Genomic DNA, 20,129 nt, shown 5'->3' on the forward strand with positions numbered 1-20,129 from the left:
AATAGCTTTCCATCATAAATTTTGTTTCAAATAGTTATTAATAGACCTGTCATCAAGTGAATCAAGAAGGAAACATTTTCAAGAACTGACTTCCCTGAAGACCAATCGCATAAACTAAAACCCAGGCGAAAGCGCCTACCTGTTCAGTGACAGCATTTATGTCTCCTAGCAAGGTCACGGCAGGCCTTACATTATTTCCCAGCTCCTCTGCACAGATGTCAACCTGAAAAAGAGACGAGGCTACAGAATGAGCCATGTCTATTCTTAAAAAATCTTTAAGACTTAAGACTGAATAAAGGGACTGTGTATGTGTAACATATGATAAAGATCTGATATTTAAGAAGTTCCTTAATAAAAGTAAAAATCCATGGAACTACATGAGCATCATGGCTAGTACAGAAGCCTCATTATCTTCCCTCATTTAAAAATACTCCGTAGAACTTTGGTATTGCTCTGTCATACCCACAGGAATGCATCTGACATGATCAACTCTGGTTCTGAGTCTAATCAATAGTAAGGTTCTTAATTGCACAGGAATTCCTAGTCAGAGAAGGAGTTCTCAAATTTGAGCATTTAATAGAATCACCCGGTGGGCTTGTTAAGCCACAGACTGCAAGAGTCCACCTCGGAGTTTGACTTCAGCAGGTGGCCCGGGTGCTGCTGACGCCGCCGGCCCAGGAACCACGTGGTGGGGACCACTCCCAGGGCGCCGCGTGCCTGCTGCCCGTTTACTCAGACGCTGCATTTCTGCATGGCCATGGGCAAGCGAAAACAGCTTTTGCCAGAAGGAGTAATTCAGGCCCCCAAAGGGGGTGCCCTTTATTCTGTAACCAAGAGGGCAATCGAGAGGTGGCAGCATCTTCCACAGCAACCCAGGTCTCACCTGTTTGTGGTTTTAGTTTCCAGTAGCCCCAAGGGGAAAGGGACTATTAGAAGTTGACCCCTGAAGAAGTAAAAGGTAAACGGAGAAGACGGTAACTGGGGCGGGGCCATCAAACCCCTCTACAAAATCTGCAGGGCCGACAGGTTTGCACGGCATGGTGCAGGCAGTACTCCCCACACTACTAAGGAAACCGGCTTATACAGAAGGCCACAAAGACGCAGGAGCCTGTTTCAAACGGTCTGTTTAATGACACAGATAAAACCAGCTTGTTTCTAGAGATTTCCAATCAAAGAGTGTTCGAAGGTTTGGGGATTCCCAACAATGCTGAGTGTTTTGTTCTAACCTACCATCCTACTTGAACCTCTTTTGTCTACCTTAGATACACCTGAACTATGAAGAAGAGGCACATTATGCTTTTCAAACTGTTTAAGACTTGATTTTGAAAGGTATTCTGCGTAGAAGTAAAGTGGTATGTTATGTTTCACAGTCTTGAAAAGGCAGCTTACTTTGGTACCTATAATTATGCTAGACAATTTATAAAATCCTACTTTTATAAAAAGAAAAATGATTGTTCACAAAAGCCAAGAAGAGAGTGGAGCTGATAATGGCTGAGAAAAGAACAATAAACTCCAGACAGCTCTGACTGAAACCTCTCCTCTCTGAGTACCTGGATAAACTTCACATCTGGCTGGTATCTTGGAGGCAGTCCAAAATGCAAAATCCAATTTAATCTGGCCCCAAATAACACAATTACATCGGCAGACTGCAAAGCCCTATTGAAAAGAAAAATCTGATGTAACATAAAAAGCATATCTACATTCTTACTTGAATTATTCTAAAATTAATTTCTAAAGCACTTGGAAAAGTGTAAATGATTTGCAGCTTACACTGATCTTCAGAATCAGCATATGTGGTAAGTTTGATCTTTCAAACTGAAATAATTTATGAAGCCATTCCATTTAAGTAGTAATCTAAAAGATGAATACGCACAGAAACACTACCGTAAGGCTGTTCATATACTCTATTTCATTTATAATTTCTGATCATTAGAAAAATTAATACAGGTCTACTGTAGATAATCTGGAAAAAGCAGAAAAGTATAAAGGAAAAACCAAAATCACCCAATATTGTCAACTTATAAACCATTGTTAATATTCTGGCATATCTTCATCTAGTTTTTTTTCCTGCACACACACTTCTTTATAGTTGAATTTATATACTAAATACTGTCTCATGTACTTTTATCATAAACATTTTCCTTTGTCAATATGTTTTTCTTAAATACAAATTTCAAAGGCTACATCTTTTGCTGAACATATATTTCAAATTTATTTTGCCTTTCCTCAACTGCTGGATATTTTGTTTTTAATAGTACTGAGTTGCACATCTTTATTCTTGAATCTCAATACACACTTCAAGCTGATTCCTAGAAGCAGGTATTTTGTTTTTCTTTTAATAGACTATTTTTTTTTTTTTAGAGTAGTTTCAGGTTTACAGCAGAATTGAGCAGAAAATACAGAGTTCCCACACAGCCCTCCCCATCCACACATATATACTTCCCTACCCTCAACATCCCTCATCAGGGTGGCATATTTGGTATAATCAATGAACCAACATGGACACATTATTATCAACCAAAGTCCATAGTTTACATTAGGGTTCACTTTTGATGTTGTACATTTTATGGTCTTTGACAAATACATAATGACATGTAGCCACCACAATAGTATTATACAGAATCATTTCATGGCCCTAAAAATCCCTTGTGCTCCATCTATTCATTCCTCCCTCCCTCCCTCTCCCCAAACCCCTAGAAACCACCATCTTTTTATTGTTAGAAGCAGGTATTTTAAAAATGTAATTCATTTTCTTGAACTGCTTTCAAAAAATACTACACCAAGTGTATTTCTAAGTTTTATATATCTTAGTATGTCTGTCCATGTAACTTCAGTTTTTAAATTTTACTCTGACATCCACTCTGATATTAACATAGCAATCAACCCTTGCTTTCTTTTTGTTTATCTCATATGTCTTCACTTGTTCTTAAGCTGTATCATTTTGTCTCCAATGTGGCTCTAATGCTATATATAACTGGCATTACTATCAATTCAATCTAAAGTTTCTGCCTTTTTTCAGGAAAATTTGTCATAACTGCTGTGGGTCTTGTCTTTTCTACTTCTCTGCTGTTTTCCCTTTTTTCTTATCTTTTTCCCAGAGAGGATCTCAGTTTTGCTTCTGTCTTCTGTGGTAGTTTATGATATTTGTCACAGAAATTCAGTTATCATTTCAAGTATATAGTCAAAAAAGCTATCTTCATATACTGTATTGAGCCTGTGGGACCAAATTTAACAGCTAGAAGTGAAAGGATAGACTCGCTTACAGACACTCTAAAACCCTTGAAATCATTGATTCAATTATTTATAGCCCCTTGCAATCTTTTTTACACCATTAATGTCATTAATATTATTTTCTCAAAATTCAGCTGGAATAAAAATAAACCAATTCAACCCAAGTAAAAGTATGTCAAAAAGAGTAGTAGTTAATTTGTGTACTGTACAATGAATGCTAATATGAAAAAAGTGAAAGTATAAGCTATTAACTTCACATTAAATGGGCAACACTTAAAGACTGAGCAGCAAACATCACATTAAAAAAAACCTCAAAAGTAATTTCGGGCATGCAGGACAATATGAAAACTACCAAATGCGTAACAGTAGTGAACTCCTGTTTCTTCACGGAGGGAGGAAATGGAATCAGGAAAGATACACAGGGACTACAAATGAATCCGAAATTGTTTTTGTTTCTTTACCAAAAAAAAACCTTAAAGCAACAACATACTACTTAATATTGTGTTGTATCTGCTAAAGTTTACAGTGGTAGTTATATCAGTGTTCCTTAAATTATTCTCTAGTCTTATCTGTATATTTATAATATTTCATAATAAAAAAATTAAAAGAAAAATGTATGGTTAATCTAAAAGTGTGTTTTAAAAATCTGGAAAGAGAAGACTTCCAGTGTCAGCCAAGATTGGGGACACCCACTCCAGCCGAGCTCTCCCACTGATGACAACGGAAAACCCTGAACAACTAGAAAAAGCAACTACCTGAGGCTTCTGCAAAGTAAACAACAGCAGGTGGCCCCGGAAGGGTCAAAGAAGTGACCCTTATGGGTGGCAACTCTCCAAGGTGTTCTCCTCCTTTATCTCCCAGCGGGGACTCACAGCAGTCCTGTTGCAGAAATAAAGGGCAGCAAAAACTTGGAGAGGAACCCTGTCTTTTTGGCCACAAGGTCAGGAAAAGGGACCCTGCAACACCCAAAGCACTGAATTCTTCCTTTTTCTCTGTTTTTCTCTCTCCCAGCTGTGCTCTGAGGGCAGCACAGAGGCACCGTGGGAGGCCCCAAGCAGCTAAAATTCCAAGAGAAACTTCATTTTTCAGGCAAGAGGAACCAGGAAAAGGGGCCCCTGTGGTCTGACGAGTATGGGGCACCCCCCTTACTTGTCATCTTTCTTCTTTTTTCTGCCACTTTGCCTCAAAGGCAGCCCCAGTTGTGTGGTGATGTAAGGTGGCAACAAAGGCCAGGAAAAGGGACTCTGTGCAGTGGGGGTGGACGGTGGGGTTGGCCTAAGAGAGAAAAGAAATCCCTAGTTCTGGATATGAACCAGCACAAGTCTGGGCTCACCCCTGGGCTGGGCACGTGCAGACAGACCCAAAGGAGCACAGCAAAGGCTGTGAAAAGTGAATCCACCCTGGAACCAGGCCTCCAGCAAGTAAGACGGTATCTGCATGCAGTCTGAACCCAACCTGGCTAACTGCTTGCTAAAACAGACAAATCATTCTGCAGAGGGTTTCAATATGACCTAGAATTTCACGAAATAGTATTCGAAATTCTAGGATGTAACTAATACAAAACTACTCAATACACAGAGCCAGAAAAATGTAACCAATTCAGAAGAAAATATAATGAATAGATACCAATTTTATTGATGACCCAGATGACAGAACTAGTAGACAAACACTTTAAAGCAGCTATCATAATTAGGTCCCATAAGGTAAATAAAAATACTCTTGCAATAAATGGGAGGATTACAGCTCTCAGCAGAGAAACAGAAAATATAAAAGACAAAAAGACCGAAAAGACTTAAACAGTTTTTCAGGGACCTATGAGATAATATCAAGATGCCTAATATTTGTGTTACTCCAAAAAGGAGAGAGAGATTGGTGTAGAAAAGATATTTGAAGAAATAACAGCCAAAAACTTCCCAAATTTGGTGAAAGATATCAATATGCAGATTCAAAAAGATGAGAGAACCCCAAACAGGATAAACTAAAACAAAGTCATGTCCAGACACATCATAATCAAATTGCTAACCAAAGATAAAAAAAAAAAATCTTGAAAGGAGCCACAGAAAAACAACACATTACATAGAGGGGAACAGACTACAGAGTTCTCGTCTGAAACCATGAGGGTCGGGAGGCAGAGGACAGCACCTTTAATGTGCTGAAAAGCCTAAGAAGAAACAGACGTACTTGCAATGACATGACTCTTTCAGAACGTCTCCTAGACTCATTAAAGTCACAGAAGACTTTACATCAGCCTAAAATCTGCCAGGCGCTGTGTTTAGAACCTGGAGCCACGTACCTGGATCTGGCAGCGGCCACAGAGTTTGGATGGTTGTCTGGGATGACGCCCTTTCCCATGGGGGTGGGCAAAAATGGCAACCGACACTGCTCCACCAGTCTCCTGATGCCCTCCTCGGCGCGGGCGTAAGCAGCGCCTGCAAGAGGGGCACGTGCACCGGACAAGTCAGTTCGGCTCCAGACACGGGACCCTCAGGACAGTTCACGTGGCGTGGCTTTCAGAGCTTCTCAAATACTGTCCTGCTTATCCACGGCTTAACGCTGGAACAAACTGTGACAGCGGTTTTTATCTTTGGTATTTTTAAATGTTTAAGAAGGCAACAGTTCTAGTTTCCCCCCAACTGATATTATCAGTTATTCTCAAGGATGTCTACCCCCAAACAAAGCCACACCTCACCCCTCTTGCTGCTCTTAACGGCCATTTCTGTGCTATGTTCCTACTGAAGCACCACTCACAGTTCCCTGGCCGCACCACCTACTGGTAGGTGCAGGTGGGCACGAAAGGACTTTGTCCCGACAGGGAGAGGCTCTCTCTAACCTCATGGGTGGCTCCCACCACGGCCACCCCGGACTGCAGTCTCCGGGTCTAGGCATGGAAACTCTAAAAAGGCGCACGAGTTTCTAAAGCTCCAGGGATCGCCACACAGGCTCTACGATGCTGTGACTGCAACAGCGCTCACCCGACTGGGTCCCATTGTGTGTTTCTGCAGTTGTGTGTCTGCAGAGCAACCCTAGGCCTTACGCCCTCAGCGCCACTGAAAACAACTCACTGTTTGAACAGAGAAATGACTTCATTTCTGATGCCACCAAGGCCAGCGTTGTAGCTATTTAACTCTGTGCTCTCTCTCAGGGTTAGTAGAACACTACTCCCTATCCACAAATTAAAATTCTCTACTGAATCCCAGTGAACAGCGTAATGCCTTCAGATTCAATATAATGTTCTCCACTGTTAAAACCACCTCAGGATCTTTTCTCATTCACAGAGGATAAAAAAACAGTTCCTTTTTTTTTAATACAGAAAGTTTCCCTGAATCCTTCCTCTTGCCTCGGTTTACCTTTGTCCACTCGGTTCTCCTTCCTGGACTGCCTGTGTTCTGCGTCTACTCAGTGACCTGCCACCCACTGTTCCAGGAGTGGCCACAGTGCCATCTCCTCTGGTAGTCTTTCCACACCACCTGCACAGCAACACCGCCACTGCCTGAGAAGCCACCTCCGCCCTCTGCACGTCACTGCAGAGGACACCACGCTCACTCGCTACCAGGTCCACCCACCTACTGGTAGGGACCTTGGTTCCTTTACGTTCCTCACAAATGGTTTCTGTGGTCCCTGCTGTACTGTAAGCGCTCAGCGAATGCTGGTTAAAGGAAGAATGAAAACTAGCATCCCCTGAGCTCTTTCCATCTATTTTGTTGTCTAATTATAACACTGTTGAGGTAGCTAATATCTCTTTTGCAAGAAAGGTAACTGAGACTTGGCAGTGTCTGCTGAGATCACAGAACTAATACATCAGACAGCTGTATTCAACTCAGCTCTGACTTCACTTTTTTCCTGTTATCCATCATTTTTATTAAAACTATTTTTAGTCTCTATGTGGTTAGTTCCTAAGTATAATCACTGACTGGCATGGGCACAGGTGATTCATAGCCCTTCAGTTCTGGAACACGTAACAGACACTATGAGGAGCATAAGCTGGTACTACACCTCGGGAGAAGGCAATCTGACTATATGCACCAGAAGTCTTAACATATGAATATGTTTTCACTTAGTTAATTTTCTTTCTGGGAATCAATCTTATATTCTAAATACGGAAAAAGCTTTAAACACAATCAAGTTTGTCACAGCTATTGTAAATAAACAAAAACTGGCAAAGATTTAAATAATTTGCCAGTCAAGTATTAGTATATACATGAACAGATATTAAAAATTACATGTAAAAAAAATTTAAGACCATGAGAAAATGTTATTATAAAGTTAAATGAATTAAGTATAATATAAAACTGTCTATATAATATGATGACAATATAAAATATACATGCAAAAAAGGAAAAGAAAACTACTACATGTTAAAATGGTATTCTTTGTATGAAGGAATTTCTTCTTTCTAACCTAGATTTTCCAAATTTTTAATAATAATCATATGTTATTTTTATAATGGAAAAAACCACATTTTACTCATAAGACCAAAGAAATCCAATAGGCGATATTCCAGGCATTCTGGAATAATTTTGATTTCAAAACTAATAAATAATGCTAAGTGGATGAAGAGAACTCGCATTCTAACATCGAACATTAAAGCAGACACTAGTAAATCACGTAGAGCATTGCTGAAGAGAGCCAGCACCCTCTGGAAAGCCCGGCAGGAGTCAGGGCTGGGCTCGGGGCTACCTTTCCCGACGATCACAAGGGGCTGCCTGGCGCCCCGAAGGATGGACGCGGCCAGACGCACAGCAGAGGCCTCCGCCATGCAGACAGGAGGAGGCGCGCAGCACTCCACGTACCTGGGGGTGCAGAGCTCTGTTACTGAAAAGTGGCCAACTGAGAAAATACCAGACACACAAAGAGGCAGGAAAAAACAGGATGGCAAGCTCCATGTTCCCACCGTGTGGACTCAGCTACTACAATTTCACATTTGCTTCACACATACACACGTAAACATGCATACGCATTTTTTCTTGAACCAGTTTAAAGCAGGTTACAGCTAGCAAGACTTAAAAACTTCCACGCAGCTCCAAAAGATGGAGACTTTCTCCTATATAACCATAATATCCTTGTCACATCTGGTAAACCAGCAGTTGTTCCCTAAGACCATCTAACAGCCAGTCAATGAGTAACTCACTGGCAGGAAATCTGAATTAATGGCTTCACATTATAGTAGTAGCTGTTGTTGTAGTAGAAATCAAAATATACTAAAAGCTAATATTTAATATCTACACTATGTGCCATTTACTCTCATTTAATTTTCAAAATAATGAGGTTAGGTATTACCACTATCTCCATTTCACCACTGCGGGGGAGAAAATTTCAGAAAGTAAGTGACTTGCCCAGGGTTCCCAAATGGCATGTGGCAAAGACTGGATGGAAGCACGCTGTTCTGTGTCCAAAGTCCATGCTTTTAACTACCTCACTATATTTCCAGTCCCTGAGGAAGTCAGTATTTCAGTACCACAATATGCATTAGTAAAAAAAAGTATTAAAACTGTCATAGTTAAGTATTTCTAGACACCAAGTCCTCAGTGTTTTATTTCATTTATCGTAATTAATAAACATCATATTGTACAAAACTTTGGCATATAATATTAAAAAAAGGACATACAAATATTTGCAAAGACTTTAAAGACGGCTTACAGGGTTAACTTACCTGAGGCACCTCTCCCCACAGCAATATTATTTTGATTGTCATGTTTCAGCATTATGAAGAATAGATACACTTTTTGTCTGACTCTCCCACATAGAAGCCACTCAGTACCCTGAGTGTGCAGAAATGCCCACTGTCTCTCTGTAGTCCCTAAAGGGCCACTTGGTCCACGACAGCAGGAATCTGCTAAATGGTACTCATAGTGATGCGTTAACCCGCGTGCCCATCCTTACCAGGGGTGACTGAGACACCAGTTCGTCGTACTTAGTGTTCACTCAGTGTTTACTTATGGAACTTAAAGGAACTTGGCACAGCATAGTAACATCTGGTGTCAGAATATTTTTAAATCACAGAGATAGACTGAAATTTTTCATGCTGAGTTCTAATAATTTTTCAATAGTCACTTCATCTCTTGGTTATACTATGAAGACTCTAAACAATCATACAACATTAGGGAGGATTAATTTCTTATGGTTACTGGAAGAATAATTTCAAGCGAGGATTTTGAGAAGCTCCAAGTATTCGATGAGTAATTAAACTCCAAAATAATTACTAAATAATACCATTTTAATTAAGAGAATTAAGCCGTTTGGCTAAGATTCAATTTAATTACTAAATCATCAAAAGTTAAGACAAATGAAGATTAACTTATAAACTGCTAGGTAAATTCTTTTTAAAAGGTAAGCATTATGGTAATACAATTAAGAAAGAACTCCAGTTAACTATTACTCACTTTATAGAATTCACATTCACCTGGAGGCTGACAAAATCTGCAGGTATGTCAACATAGCAAGCACCTGGTCGACCATAAATACTGCTTCTCACTGCCTGAGTTTATTACAAATGGAAGAAAATATTTTTAAAATCTCAAGCCTTATTATATTCCACTCAAAGGTAAACTAAAATCATGAAATGAACACTATTTTAATTTTTCTGGATATCCTTAGTTGGAAAAATAAGCAATTCTTATTAAAACTGAAATGTCCTCTATTGATTGTATACATTTTAAAAGATTTTTATTTAAAAGAGGAGAGGTAAGAAAGAAATTACTCACTTAGGGCTTTAAAATTCATGTTCTATTACACTTCAGTCTTAAAAATTATCTACTAGGCTCTGCCTGCCAAGTCTTTATTACCATGCACTTTCACCCACTTCCTAATCCTAATGATCGGGCAAAGGTTTCAGAAACTGTGATGTTGTAACAGGTGTCAAATAGTTTCTGCAACACGTGGCTTTTGAAACAGTGCAACTGTAACTTCACTTATAAAATTAATTTATAATACACTACTTAATCAACTAAGAGCTAGTCTTATACGCATCAGTGCTAATTTTCAAAAATAATCTTGCAAAAGCATAAGAGAAAGGCACCCAGGGTTTCATATCCTTCCTTCTACTTTTCCGTAACTTAAAATAAAAGTGTTTTAAACTAAAGAAAAGGAGGAAATTTTTCCAAAAATAAATCATTTTATCTGTTTCTAAAATTAACGACAGTGAACATTAAAATGTAAATAGCTATTGAACAATATCATTTTTAACTGCCTGAGTATATTCCAAATTATTACTCATTCTATTGAGAATAAAAATAACACAGGTATAAGCAACTGAGATAAACCAGCTGACTCAGAGGACTTGCAATGAAATACTGTACCTTTTCGATAATAGACGGAATAACTTCTATGATACTTGGCCGGGCAGAGAACTTGCTATATAATCTACAAGCTTCAACCTATATGTGAAAAGAAGACAACTTGAAATTCAGCTCACGTATCATATTACTCCTCTAAAGGAAAACAAAATATTAAGCCATTACTTTCTATTACGTTTAGAGGCAAGATGGAGAAAAAAGCATTACCTGGACTGTTTCTTAAAGGCCCAAAAGCACAATCAAATTTCTGCCTTGGTATGATTCAGGAAAATGAGGCACCATTTTCATTTCTCAGATTGGCAAAAATAAAAAAGTTAGATAACACCCAGCTTCTACCATAATACAGGAAAACAGGCAATCTCATAAACTGCGGTGAGGGTATAAATGAGAATGGAAGTTGGCAATGCCTCCTGAAAATTTAAAGAAGTATATCCTCAGACCCAGAAACACCACAGCTAGGAATACGCAACTTCATCTGTCACACTGCATTACAATAATAATCTGCTTTCATACTTCTGCCAGTTTTCCTGTTACATATTTTGTTGCTTTGCTGTCTGGATTATGTAAATTCAGTAGTGTTAATTTTTTACTGTTTATTTGAAGCACTGTAGAGAACCTGTTTCTCCTGATACTTTTTGGTATGAAATCTATGGAACAGTTGGTAGTTTCTATCCCACAAGCGTGACAGAATTAAGACTACCCCCCAGCTTTCAGTCTGTTCTGGTCATGTCACTTAGTTTTAAGTATTTCTACAAGAAACATACCTGGACTTTAAATCAAATCAGTGATCTTTCTCTTCAAATTTTTAATTTCATCTAATAAATATGTATTATCTTCCTTTTCAGGAAAAAATTTTTGTAATGGGCATTCTTCTCTGCTTTCTTTTTTCATCTGTAATGTTTCTGTAGTAATTTTAAATTTCCTTTTAAATAACTTACCTGCTCTACTTATTTTTTAAATATATCAGCATCTTCTCAATAACTGTTGCAGTTCTCTACCATAAACTACATAAAACTTCAATTCTCTTTTGAGAGTATAAAAATCTAACTTTTCATTAACCAATACCAAAATGTAATATTTTATATTAGTTTAAATCATATACAAAATTCTGTTTTTATATTCTGAAGTTCTCACGATTCCTGATTTACCAGTAGACTTTGCCAAATGGTTTTAACTTTACGCATAACTTTTTACCATAAATGCTCAAATATATTCACATCTTAAGCATTCACTCTCACCTATTTGCTTTTTACAGCTATGCTTAAAACTGTAGCACTTTGTTGACAAATTCTTTGGAGTTTTCAAAAAATTTTAAATACTTACCTTTATTCCTCTAAAGTAAAAATGACCCTGTCCAGAGTATACTGATAGTCATTTTCAGTAGGATTTTTCCTCTCAATTTTTCGCTTCCTCTAAGTCTGAGAGGCATAGCCCCAAACCATTTTTATTCCTGCATTTTCTTGAACCATTGAAGAACTTTTTTATAGACTCCAAAATTCAGTCAAAAAGTATTGGAAGACTGCTCCTAAGCAGAACATAAGCTTTCTTAATATCCGCACTGAAGTCTTCTTGTAGTTAAGAAAAATTACCTTTAAATTATCTCAGGTACCTCTATATTTTATTTTAACTGTTTATTTTGCAGGCAGGAGGTTTAATGGAGTAAATCTTAATGGAGCATAATTATGCTACTAAATGCCAGAGGAAAGATCTTAGAGTCGGGTGCCAGAGGAAAGATCTTAGAGTCCGGTACCTGAGGAAACTCCTGAAAGGCTCCCATTGTTTCCTGACTTCTTTCAGAGGAACCACCAATCACAATCAAGGGCCTGAAACAGTTATTTTTTAAAAAGGAGAATTACAAATAAGATCAACATGTAAAATACTCAGCAGGGTGCTCAATGAATAAAAAACATTCAATGAATGTTAAAGAAGAGAGAAAGAAAATTATATTTTCCCTTAAGACCTGTCAATTTACAAACAGTTAGGAAACAACCTAATGTAAGAGAACCCTTCTGCAATTTCAGAAAACTCTGAAATTTATAGTAAATATTTTTCCTCCATGCCCGGCTCTCCCCTGCCTCTTCTAGGTGCTGATGTGGTGATGTAAAATGAACTGTTAGGCCATTCCTATTATTTTTGGGATCAGGAGAAGGAAAAACTTTTTTTACACTTTCCTAAGTAAGTCTATTTGGAAATGGCAGAATGAGGAAAATTTCTCAGTAGTAAAATTCTTATCCTTCAGGAAGAAAAAAAAAAGATACAGCAAAGCTAAAGTTACTTAAAAATTATTGGACTCTAAAGCAGATGAGAAAGAGAAAGATGAGGAAGGAAGAAAGGAAAGAAGAAACTGTAACAAACACATAGCAAGAAAGAAAACAATGTCCTTCCCTCTGGAAAATTAAATATTGTATGAATTGATCAAGACATAGCCCCTTTTAACATGATCTTATTGGTAAAGAACCAGAGATGGGATTAAAGGCCAAGATCAACTAATGAACTTATAAAGCAAACGCAAATGTAAGATTTCAATTGTTTTCCTAGTTATGAAAGACAAGGTGAAAAATTATATATATTCTTGCATACTGAGCTGGGATCTTTAATAAATAATTCTTTACTTAAAGTAAAGAGGCAAACACACATTCACATACATATGTAGATGTGGAATATACATATATATATATATGCAAATACATATTCATTCCAAAATATTAACAGTGTTTATCCCTAAGTGAAGGAATTACTGATGGTTTTTCACTTTATTCCTAATGCTCTTCTTAATTTGTCACTGAGTCATTTCCTCAAGCACTTGATTCCCGGTATTCCCATCACAGATCAGTGGATACTTCACTAGGTAAAATCACGCACTGGGATTTTAAGAAACTGTTTTCAATAATAACAATCTAATTACCAGCAGTTCATGTTTGCATTTGCCATTCCACCCAAGGCATGGATGAGACCTGGGCCAGAAACAACAAGGCAAACTCCCGGCCTGAAAGCAAAACAGAATTCACTTTATTAAAAGTAGGTCAAATGCAATACTTGATTCATTATCACTCTGTGAAACGTAACCTTCTGGACTTCAAAGAAAGGACATATAGGTCTTACTACAACTGGTAAAACAATTGTATTTTTGAATTAGATAAACAGGGTTGTATCAGTCTTCCTGCCGGAAATAAGGTACTTATCATCCTCACACTGTACTTCACTAACCTATTCATATTTTGCTCCTAGTATGTTTGGGCTAAATCAAGTCAACTGCATACAGAAGCAAATTTTTGGCTGCTGAGTACATTTCTGTATGGTGAAAGTGTTTTCGAAAAATTTCTTAATAAATAAATATAAAACATCAATTGGTCTCTGACAGGAAGTAATTCTGAAGCGTAGGGCTCTGCCTTATTACCTAGATGACTTTCTCAGCCTAAAGCATTGAAGAAAAATCTCCATATAATCAGTTTGCCATTTTCAATGTATAAAATAATTTTTAAGAACCTCTACTTAAGACAGCCTTTAAATTGGTACAGCCACTGTGAAAAACCGTATGGAGGTTCCTCAAAAAACTAAAAATAGAACTACCATACAATCCAGCAATGCTATTGCGAGTATTTATTCAAAGAAAACAAAAAGACTAATACAAAAACATGCACGCATGCCTATGTTCATGTAGCCCTATTTACAGTAGCCAAGATATGGAAGCAACCTCAGTTTTCACCCACAGATGAATGGATAAGAAAGATGTGGTATATATATACAATTAAATATTACTCAGCCACAAAGGAAGAATGAAATCTTGCTATTTGTGGCAACATGGACAGACCTGGAGGGTATTATGCTCAGTGAAATAAGTCAGACAGAGAAAAACAAACGCTGTATGATTTCACTTATATGTGGAATCTAAAAAACATAACAAATGAACAAATGAAGCAAAAAAAAAAAAAAAAAAGACTCATAGATACGGAGAACAAACTGGTGGTTGCCAGAGGGAAGAAGAGTGGAAGGATGGATGAAATAGGTGAAGGGGATTCAGAGGTACAAACTTTCAGCTATAAAATAAGTAAGTCACCGGGAGGCAATGAACAGCATGGGGAACACAGTCAGTAACACTGTAACAACTCTGTATGGTGACGGATGGTAACTGGTCTTACTGTGGTGACCATAACGTATAAAAATACCGAATCACTATGTTGTACATCTGAAACTAATATAATACTGTATTTTAACTACAACTCAGTTAAAAAAAGAAACTGAAACAGACTTCAGTTTACCTGCCTGTCAGATATCCAATCACGGAGGCAGCATAACAAGCCTACAAAGAAAAAACATGGGGACTTCAGCGTCCATATATTATTAAACAGTATTCGGTAATAAGTATTAAGTATTATCCATTTATGAAGTATGTATATAATAATTTACTACTAAGCAAGAAAGTAGAACTTCATTGTTAAGGAGGAATTGGAGTGCTTTTCATTTTAACAGTCATATTCTACCCGTAAATTTCAAATAATGGTGTAAGTATCTAAATCTAAGTTTTAGTTTTTCAAGGAATTTGTCCGTATCATCTAGTTTATTCACAATATCATCTTATAATTGCTTAAATATTTGCAGGATCAACAGAAACGTCCCCTTTTTTAATTCCTACCATTGATAATTTGTGTTTTTTCTCTTTTATTCTTTACCAGTCTTGCTAGGGAATTTACATTTATTAATCTTTTCCAAGAACCAATTTTTGGCTTTGCTGGTTTTTCTTTACTGTTTCTTTGTTTTCTGTGCCACTAACTTCTGCCCTTGTATTTACTATTTCACTCCTTTCAGTTTGGGTTTACTTTGGTTTTCTTTTTCTAGCTTCTTAAAATGTAAGCTTAGAGCATTGATTTTTGATCATCTTCACTAACAGATTCATTTGAAACTATTTCCTCTAAGAACTCCTTTAGCTGTAACTTACTTGTCTGAGAGCTCATCTTTTTATCATTCAATTCAAAATACGTTCCATTTCCCATTGTGATTTCTTTTTCATCCCATGAGTTAGTTAGGGTCCGTGGTCTGTTTTCACTCCTGACATTGGTAATTTGTATTTCTCTTTTATTCTTAGTCTCCTGTGAAGTTTACTGCTTTTATTAATCTTTTCAAACATTTACAAAGGATCAAATGTGTTACGGAACTTACGAATGTTTGGGGATTTACTAGTTATCTTTCTGTTACTGAATTCCAGTTTATTTCTATGTGGTCAGGTTAGATACACTTTATGTTTTCCATCTTTGGAGATTTGTTGACATTTTCTTTATGGCCTTCATATGGTTAGTTTTTATTTTTAAACTGCACTTGAGCTCATTACAGGAAGGGAGGGAAAATGCTCAATTAAATACAAGATAACCTGGAAAAATGCTTAATGCCCTTTCAAACAAATTCTTTGTCTTAGTCTGGGACATCATTTTTTCCAGTATTATTTCTTCTCATTTGTTTAAGAAATATAAAAAATTGGGTATTTTCTAACCTCTAACTCAACTTTATATGTGACATGCTTAACTTAAATCCATGTTAATAGAAACAGACTTACACAGAGAACAAACTTATGGCTACCAGGGAGTAAAGGGGGTGGGAAGGGATAAATTGGGAGTTCAAAATTTGCACCTCCTGGGGAGTGATGGAAATGTTAGCTGTCTTGATTGTGGTAGTGGTTTCATAGGTGTACACGTCTATCACAATTCATTAAATTTCGTATCTGAAATATGTGTAGTTTACTGTACAAGAACCATATGACAATAAAAGTGTTAAGTTAAGAAAAAAACTTAAATCCATGTTAAGGAGATACGTGCAAAAAATTTAAAGTAAGTATTTATGAATCATATCTCACCTGGCACCACTACCACAAGCCTAACTAAGAAGTTGTACTTTCTCCGTGTTGCTATTCTCTTTTGGCCCTGATCTCTTTCCCGTTTTGCATGAGGACAAATTCACACAGGACAATAGGACAACTCCTAAGAAATGCACATGCATAGAATAAAACATCTGCTGCCATAAGAACAGTTATTTGAACACTGAGGAGCACTATCCACTTATTAAAGCAGGGTAAACAATGTTGCTCCAAAATGCAATACACGAAACAATATAAAACAAAAATTACATTCCTCTGGTAACAGATGTCCAAAGTTGAACAGGGACTGGTTTTATGATCTTAGAAAATCTATTCCTCTACCCAGTGACTTCCACTCACAGGTGGCTTAGTGTTTGTATACTTGAGAGAGCAGACTTTAGAACCAAACTGTTTTGATTCAAATCCCTGCAACTCTACTTCCCACTGTGTCACCCTGGCAAGTTACTCTGTACCTTGGATTCCGCATTCATATAATGAACATAATTAGGATGAAATCAGTTAATAATGTAAGACACTCTGAACAGTGCCTGCACACAGTGAACTCTCGAGAACCGTTAAATTCCTAAGGGTCTGCCCACTTCCTGGGAAACTGGTCCCTATGTCTTGATTACTCTAAGGACCTGATGAAAGACAATCAAGATATAACCAATTACACTTTCCTCTTTAGGACAAGCATGCAACTGGATTTAAGTCCTTGTCTGCCTTCTGAACGGCTCCTGAACCTCTTCTCACATTCTCTCTTAACCACCCTGCCATTCCCCACCGGCCAGGCCCTAGTTAAGTCATCCTCTGACTGCTGCAAAGACTCAGCCGACTAGAGGGTCATGCACTGGGGATGCTGCATCTCAAACTCACTACGTCCAGATCTGCACTCCTTCCCTTTCCCCTCCGCATGGGCTCTTCCCTCCCTATTCCCGATATGAGTCGGGGGCAGTATATGAGTCGGGGGCAGTACGATCCTTCTCGTCAGTCAGGGAAGCCCAAACCTAGGAATCCTCTGTGGAAGAAGCTGTTCTCTCCTTCCCCGTGAATAATGCCTCCTCATCCTCTGAGACAGCGCAGGCATCATCTCCTCCGGAAAGCCCTCTCTGAAGTCTTGGGCTGAGCTGGGTACCCCTTCCTGGGCTTCCGCAGAACCCTGGCTACATCTCTATCAGAGCACTTACCAGATTAAAATACAAGTGTCTGTTTGTGTCTGTCTCCACAGCCAGGTTATAAGCCCCTCGAAGACAAGAAGGGTGTATCATTCATCTCCATACTCAGTGCCCAAGATAGCACCCGGGACCTATGGAGGCCCTCAACTAAGCCAGAGGGACTCAAGTAAAACTTTAAGCTGCCCTTCAGATCCATACTCTCTATTACCATGAAAATCATCGTTCCAAAGTAAAAATACAGTTACGTTTCCCATCTATGCAGAAAAACCTTTCCAGTCTCACCCAATGCCCACTGAAAAAAAGACCACATTCCTTTTACAGCTATAGACTCTCTCCAACCTCCCCTCGGACTACCTATCCAGTCTCACAGCCGTCCCCTTGGGCGAGTGTCTTAACTTCTCTGTGCCTCATTTTCTTACCTGCATTTAGGGTTAACAAGTTCCTGCCTCCTAAGCTTGTTGTGATTGATACGTGTAAAGTATTAGAATAGCGGTGAGCACTGACTGTCCGCAGTGAATACGGGCCGTTAGTGTTAATCACCCCGCAATGCACTCGGCTCTCCGCGTCCGTACTTACCGCCTGCTCATTCCTCATGCCGACGTATCTGATGCCCAGCTCCTGGGCGGCGAGGGCGATTTCAGTCACCGGGATGCCGACGATGCCAAACATGTAGCGCACGCCCTGGGGGCCAGGAACAGGGAATTAAGTGCCGGGGCCGCGCCCCACCGTTCCCTCCTGGAGGTCGACAAAGAACCCTCCAACACACCTCGCTCCGGCCGCCCCACCGCGTTCCCCGTTTCCAAGACAACGCTAGGCCCCGCCGGCTTCCGTAGGAGCCCGCTGCACCTGCGTTTTCAGGGCCTGGGCGATGACTTTCGCACCGGACACCTGCCCCTCGCTCCCGGCGCTGTGCTCTGCCACGTTACTCTCCATCTTCCGTCCGAGGCGCTCTCGCAGTCGACAGCAGGCGGACACGGAGTCACCCAGCAAGCCCGACCCCGAAGACACCAGCTGTGGGGCGGCTCCTCTGAGACGGGACTGGGCGACCGAACGCTTTAAACGGAGACGGAGGCGGCGGCGGAGGAGGGGGAGGCGGGGCCCCGACCGGCGCTCGAGCTGAGGTGAGAGGTAAACACTCTTCCTCCAATCACCACGGGCCCCTTTTCCTGGGTCCTCCATTCGCCAGGGTCAGAGCGTCTTAAGGAGGCGGGACCAGCTGGAGGCAGCGGCCTAGGCCGAGCAGGTGAGAGGCCAAACTGCGGTGGCTTCTGGCCATTTTCCGCCTTCCGGACCTATTTCCGAGGAAAAGGCGGATAGCGCACGTGCAGAGTTGGGGCCAAAGGCGGGTTGGGGGAGCGAAAGGGGCGTGGCGAGGGGCAGAAGAGGCGTGGCGCGGGCGCCGCCTGGCTCCGCCTCCGCCCCGCGCCCCTCTGGGGGCTGCGTGCAGTTTCGCAAAGGCTGCTGGGACACGGGTGGCTGAATGGCGCCGCTGTTGAGCGAAGTCGTCTTGGGGTTGTGTCGTCATTCATTCGCGTCTTCGGTGTTCTGGGCTTTTGCTTACGCGCCTTTTGGTTTCTACTTTCATAACTTTGTGGCTTTGCGGTCCGTGAAGCATAGTAAGACGCGTTAATGGAATCCGTGAGCCGTTGTGCACTTTACCCCACAGCTTAGGTAACGAAGCAGAATCTCCAAGGGGGAGATAAGAAACTTCCCCAGACCCCTTGGACCCCGGCCGGGCCTCGGACTTCCAGTCTTGTGCTCTAGTCGCTGTCCAGCCCTCCGACTACAAGAGATAAGAGAGTAACCTGAACCTAGTTACCTTTGACCTTTGTTTTCTGCAGCCCTTGCTACAAATCCGCATTACTCTCCAGTCTTGCCTTTCCAAAGTCAGGAAATGGGAGTTTTTGTAATTCTTAGAGTCGGTCCCAGACCACAATCAATTCCTGCAGCTGAGAACCTTTTAAAATATTTTTGAGTGAAAACCTTGCTTTGTGTGATTTTTTTTTTTTTTGCGACTGCAGCCTCAGGTTCTTTTGACCATCTGCTCAGTGGCACACAGAAAATCTACCATAGCAGCGAAGAGTGGAACTTCAAAATTCTTGAGGATTTGAAGTGTTTTGAAGCAAAAAGACCAGGAATATGTGGAAAGTAAAGAAACAAGAAGAGAGAGGTGTAGGTCATAGGTAGTGAAATGAATGAAAAGTATTGGAAATAAAAGGATTTCAAAACCCAGTGGGCCCTTCCAAAAGGTCTTTCCCTTACATTTCAAGCCCTAACTCCCATCCCAAACAGAGGAGAGTGAAACAGTTGGCCTCCCTGGGTATGGGGATGGTGCCTAAGGTAGCCCATGTAAGAGGCTAATGCCTTAAAGCCTGAGCCCTGGGGCTGGGGTCTTGAGGTTTTATAGAAAAATGGAGACAGGAAGGTGATAACAATTAGGGTGTGAGCAGGAGCTGCATTTCTTTCACCTTGATAAGAACTTGCTGCTGTTCTGGAGAAATTGAGGAGGGTTTGCCCATTTTCTAGAGATTCAGTCCACCGTCTTTCAAGACTTTTAGGGTAAAAGGATAAGTTATTCTAAGAAAA

The 20,129-nt window shown here is 39.8% G+C and overlaps 2 protein-coding genes across 12 annotated transcripts in view; one reads left to right on the top strand and one right to left on the bottom strand.

Moving 5' to 3' along the window:
- The window catches only part of HACL1 (2-hydroxyacyl-CoA lyase 1), a 47,838-nt gene extending 29,116 nt beyond the window's left edge, over nt 1–18,722 (bottom strand). For 5 of the 6 annotated variants that reach the window (XR_010382882.1, XM_064490875.1, XM_064490878.1 and 2 more), the window contains exons 1-11: nt 18,390–18,722; nt 18,120–18,224; nt 14,783–14,823; nt 13,429–13,509; nt 12,274–12,346; nt 10,527–10,604; nt 9,612–9,706; nt 7,909–8,021; nt 5,525–5,660; nt 1,551–1,656; nt 140–223 (exon numbers count right to left, since the gene is read on the bottom strand). Coding sequence is in view for 5 of the 6 variants with exons in the window: in XM_064490875.1 (XP_064346945.1) it covers nt 140–223; nt 1,551–1,656; nt 5,525–5,660; nt 7,909–8,021; nt 9,612–9,706; nt 10,527–10,604; nt 12,274–12,346; nt 13,429–13,509; nt 14,783–14,823; nt 18,120–18,224; nt 18,390–18,722 (1,245 nt within the window). In the remaining variant the exon portion in view is untranslated. Of the gene's footprint in view, nt 1–139; nt 224–1,550; nt 1,657–5,524; nt 5,661–7,908; nt 8,022–9,611; nt 9,707–10,526; nt 10,605–12,273; nt 12,347–13,428; nt 13,510–14,782; nt 14,824–18,119; nt 18,225–18,309 lie in introns of all 6 variants that reach the window. The other variant, XM_064490882.1, reaches the window with a different exon arrangement.
- The window catches only part of BTD (biotinidase), a 32,183-nt gene continuing 30,582 nt past the window's right edge, over nt 18,529–20,129 (top strand). Inside the window, exon 1 of one of the 6 annotated variants that reach the window (XM_010988992.3) lies at nt 18,529–18,664. The gene's annotated coding sequence lies outside the window, so the exon portion shown is untranslated. Of the gene's footprint in view, nt 18,672–18,707; nt 18,787–20,129 lie in introns of those variants that run through there. The other 5 variants (XM_010988993.3, XM_010988987.3, XM_064490890.1 and 2 more) reach the window with 5 other exon arrangements.

Source organism: Camelus dromedarius, chromosome 2 (genome assembly GCF_036321535.1).
Source record: "Camelus dromedarius isolate mCamDro1 chromosome 2, mCamDro1.pat, whole genome shotgun sequence".
In the NCBI taxonomy this organism is placed as follows: domain Eukaryota; kingdom Metazoa; phylum Chordata; class Mammalia; order Artiodactyla; family Camelidae; genus Camelus; species Camelus dromedarius.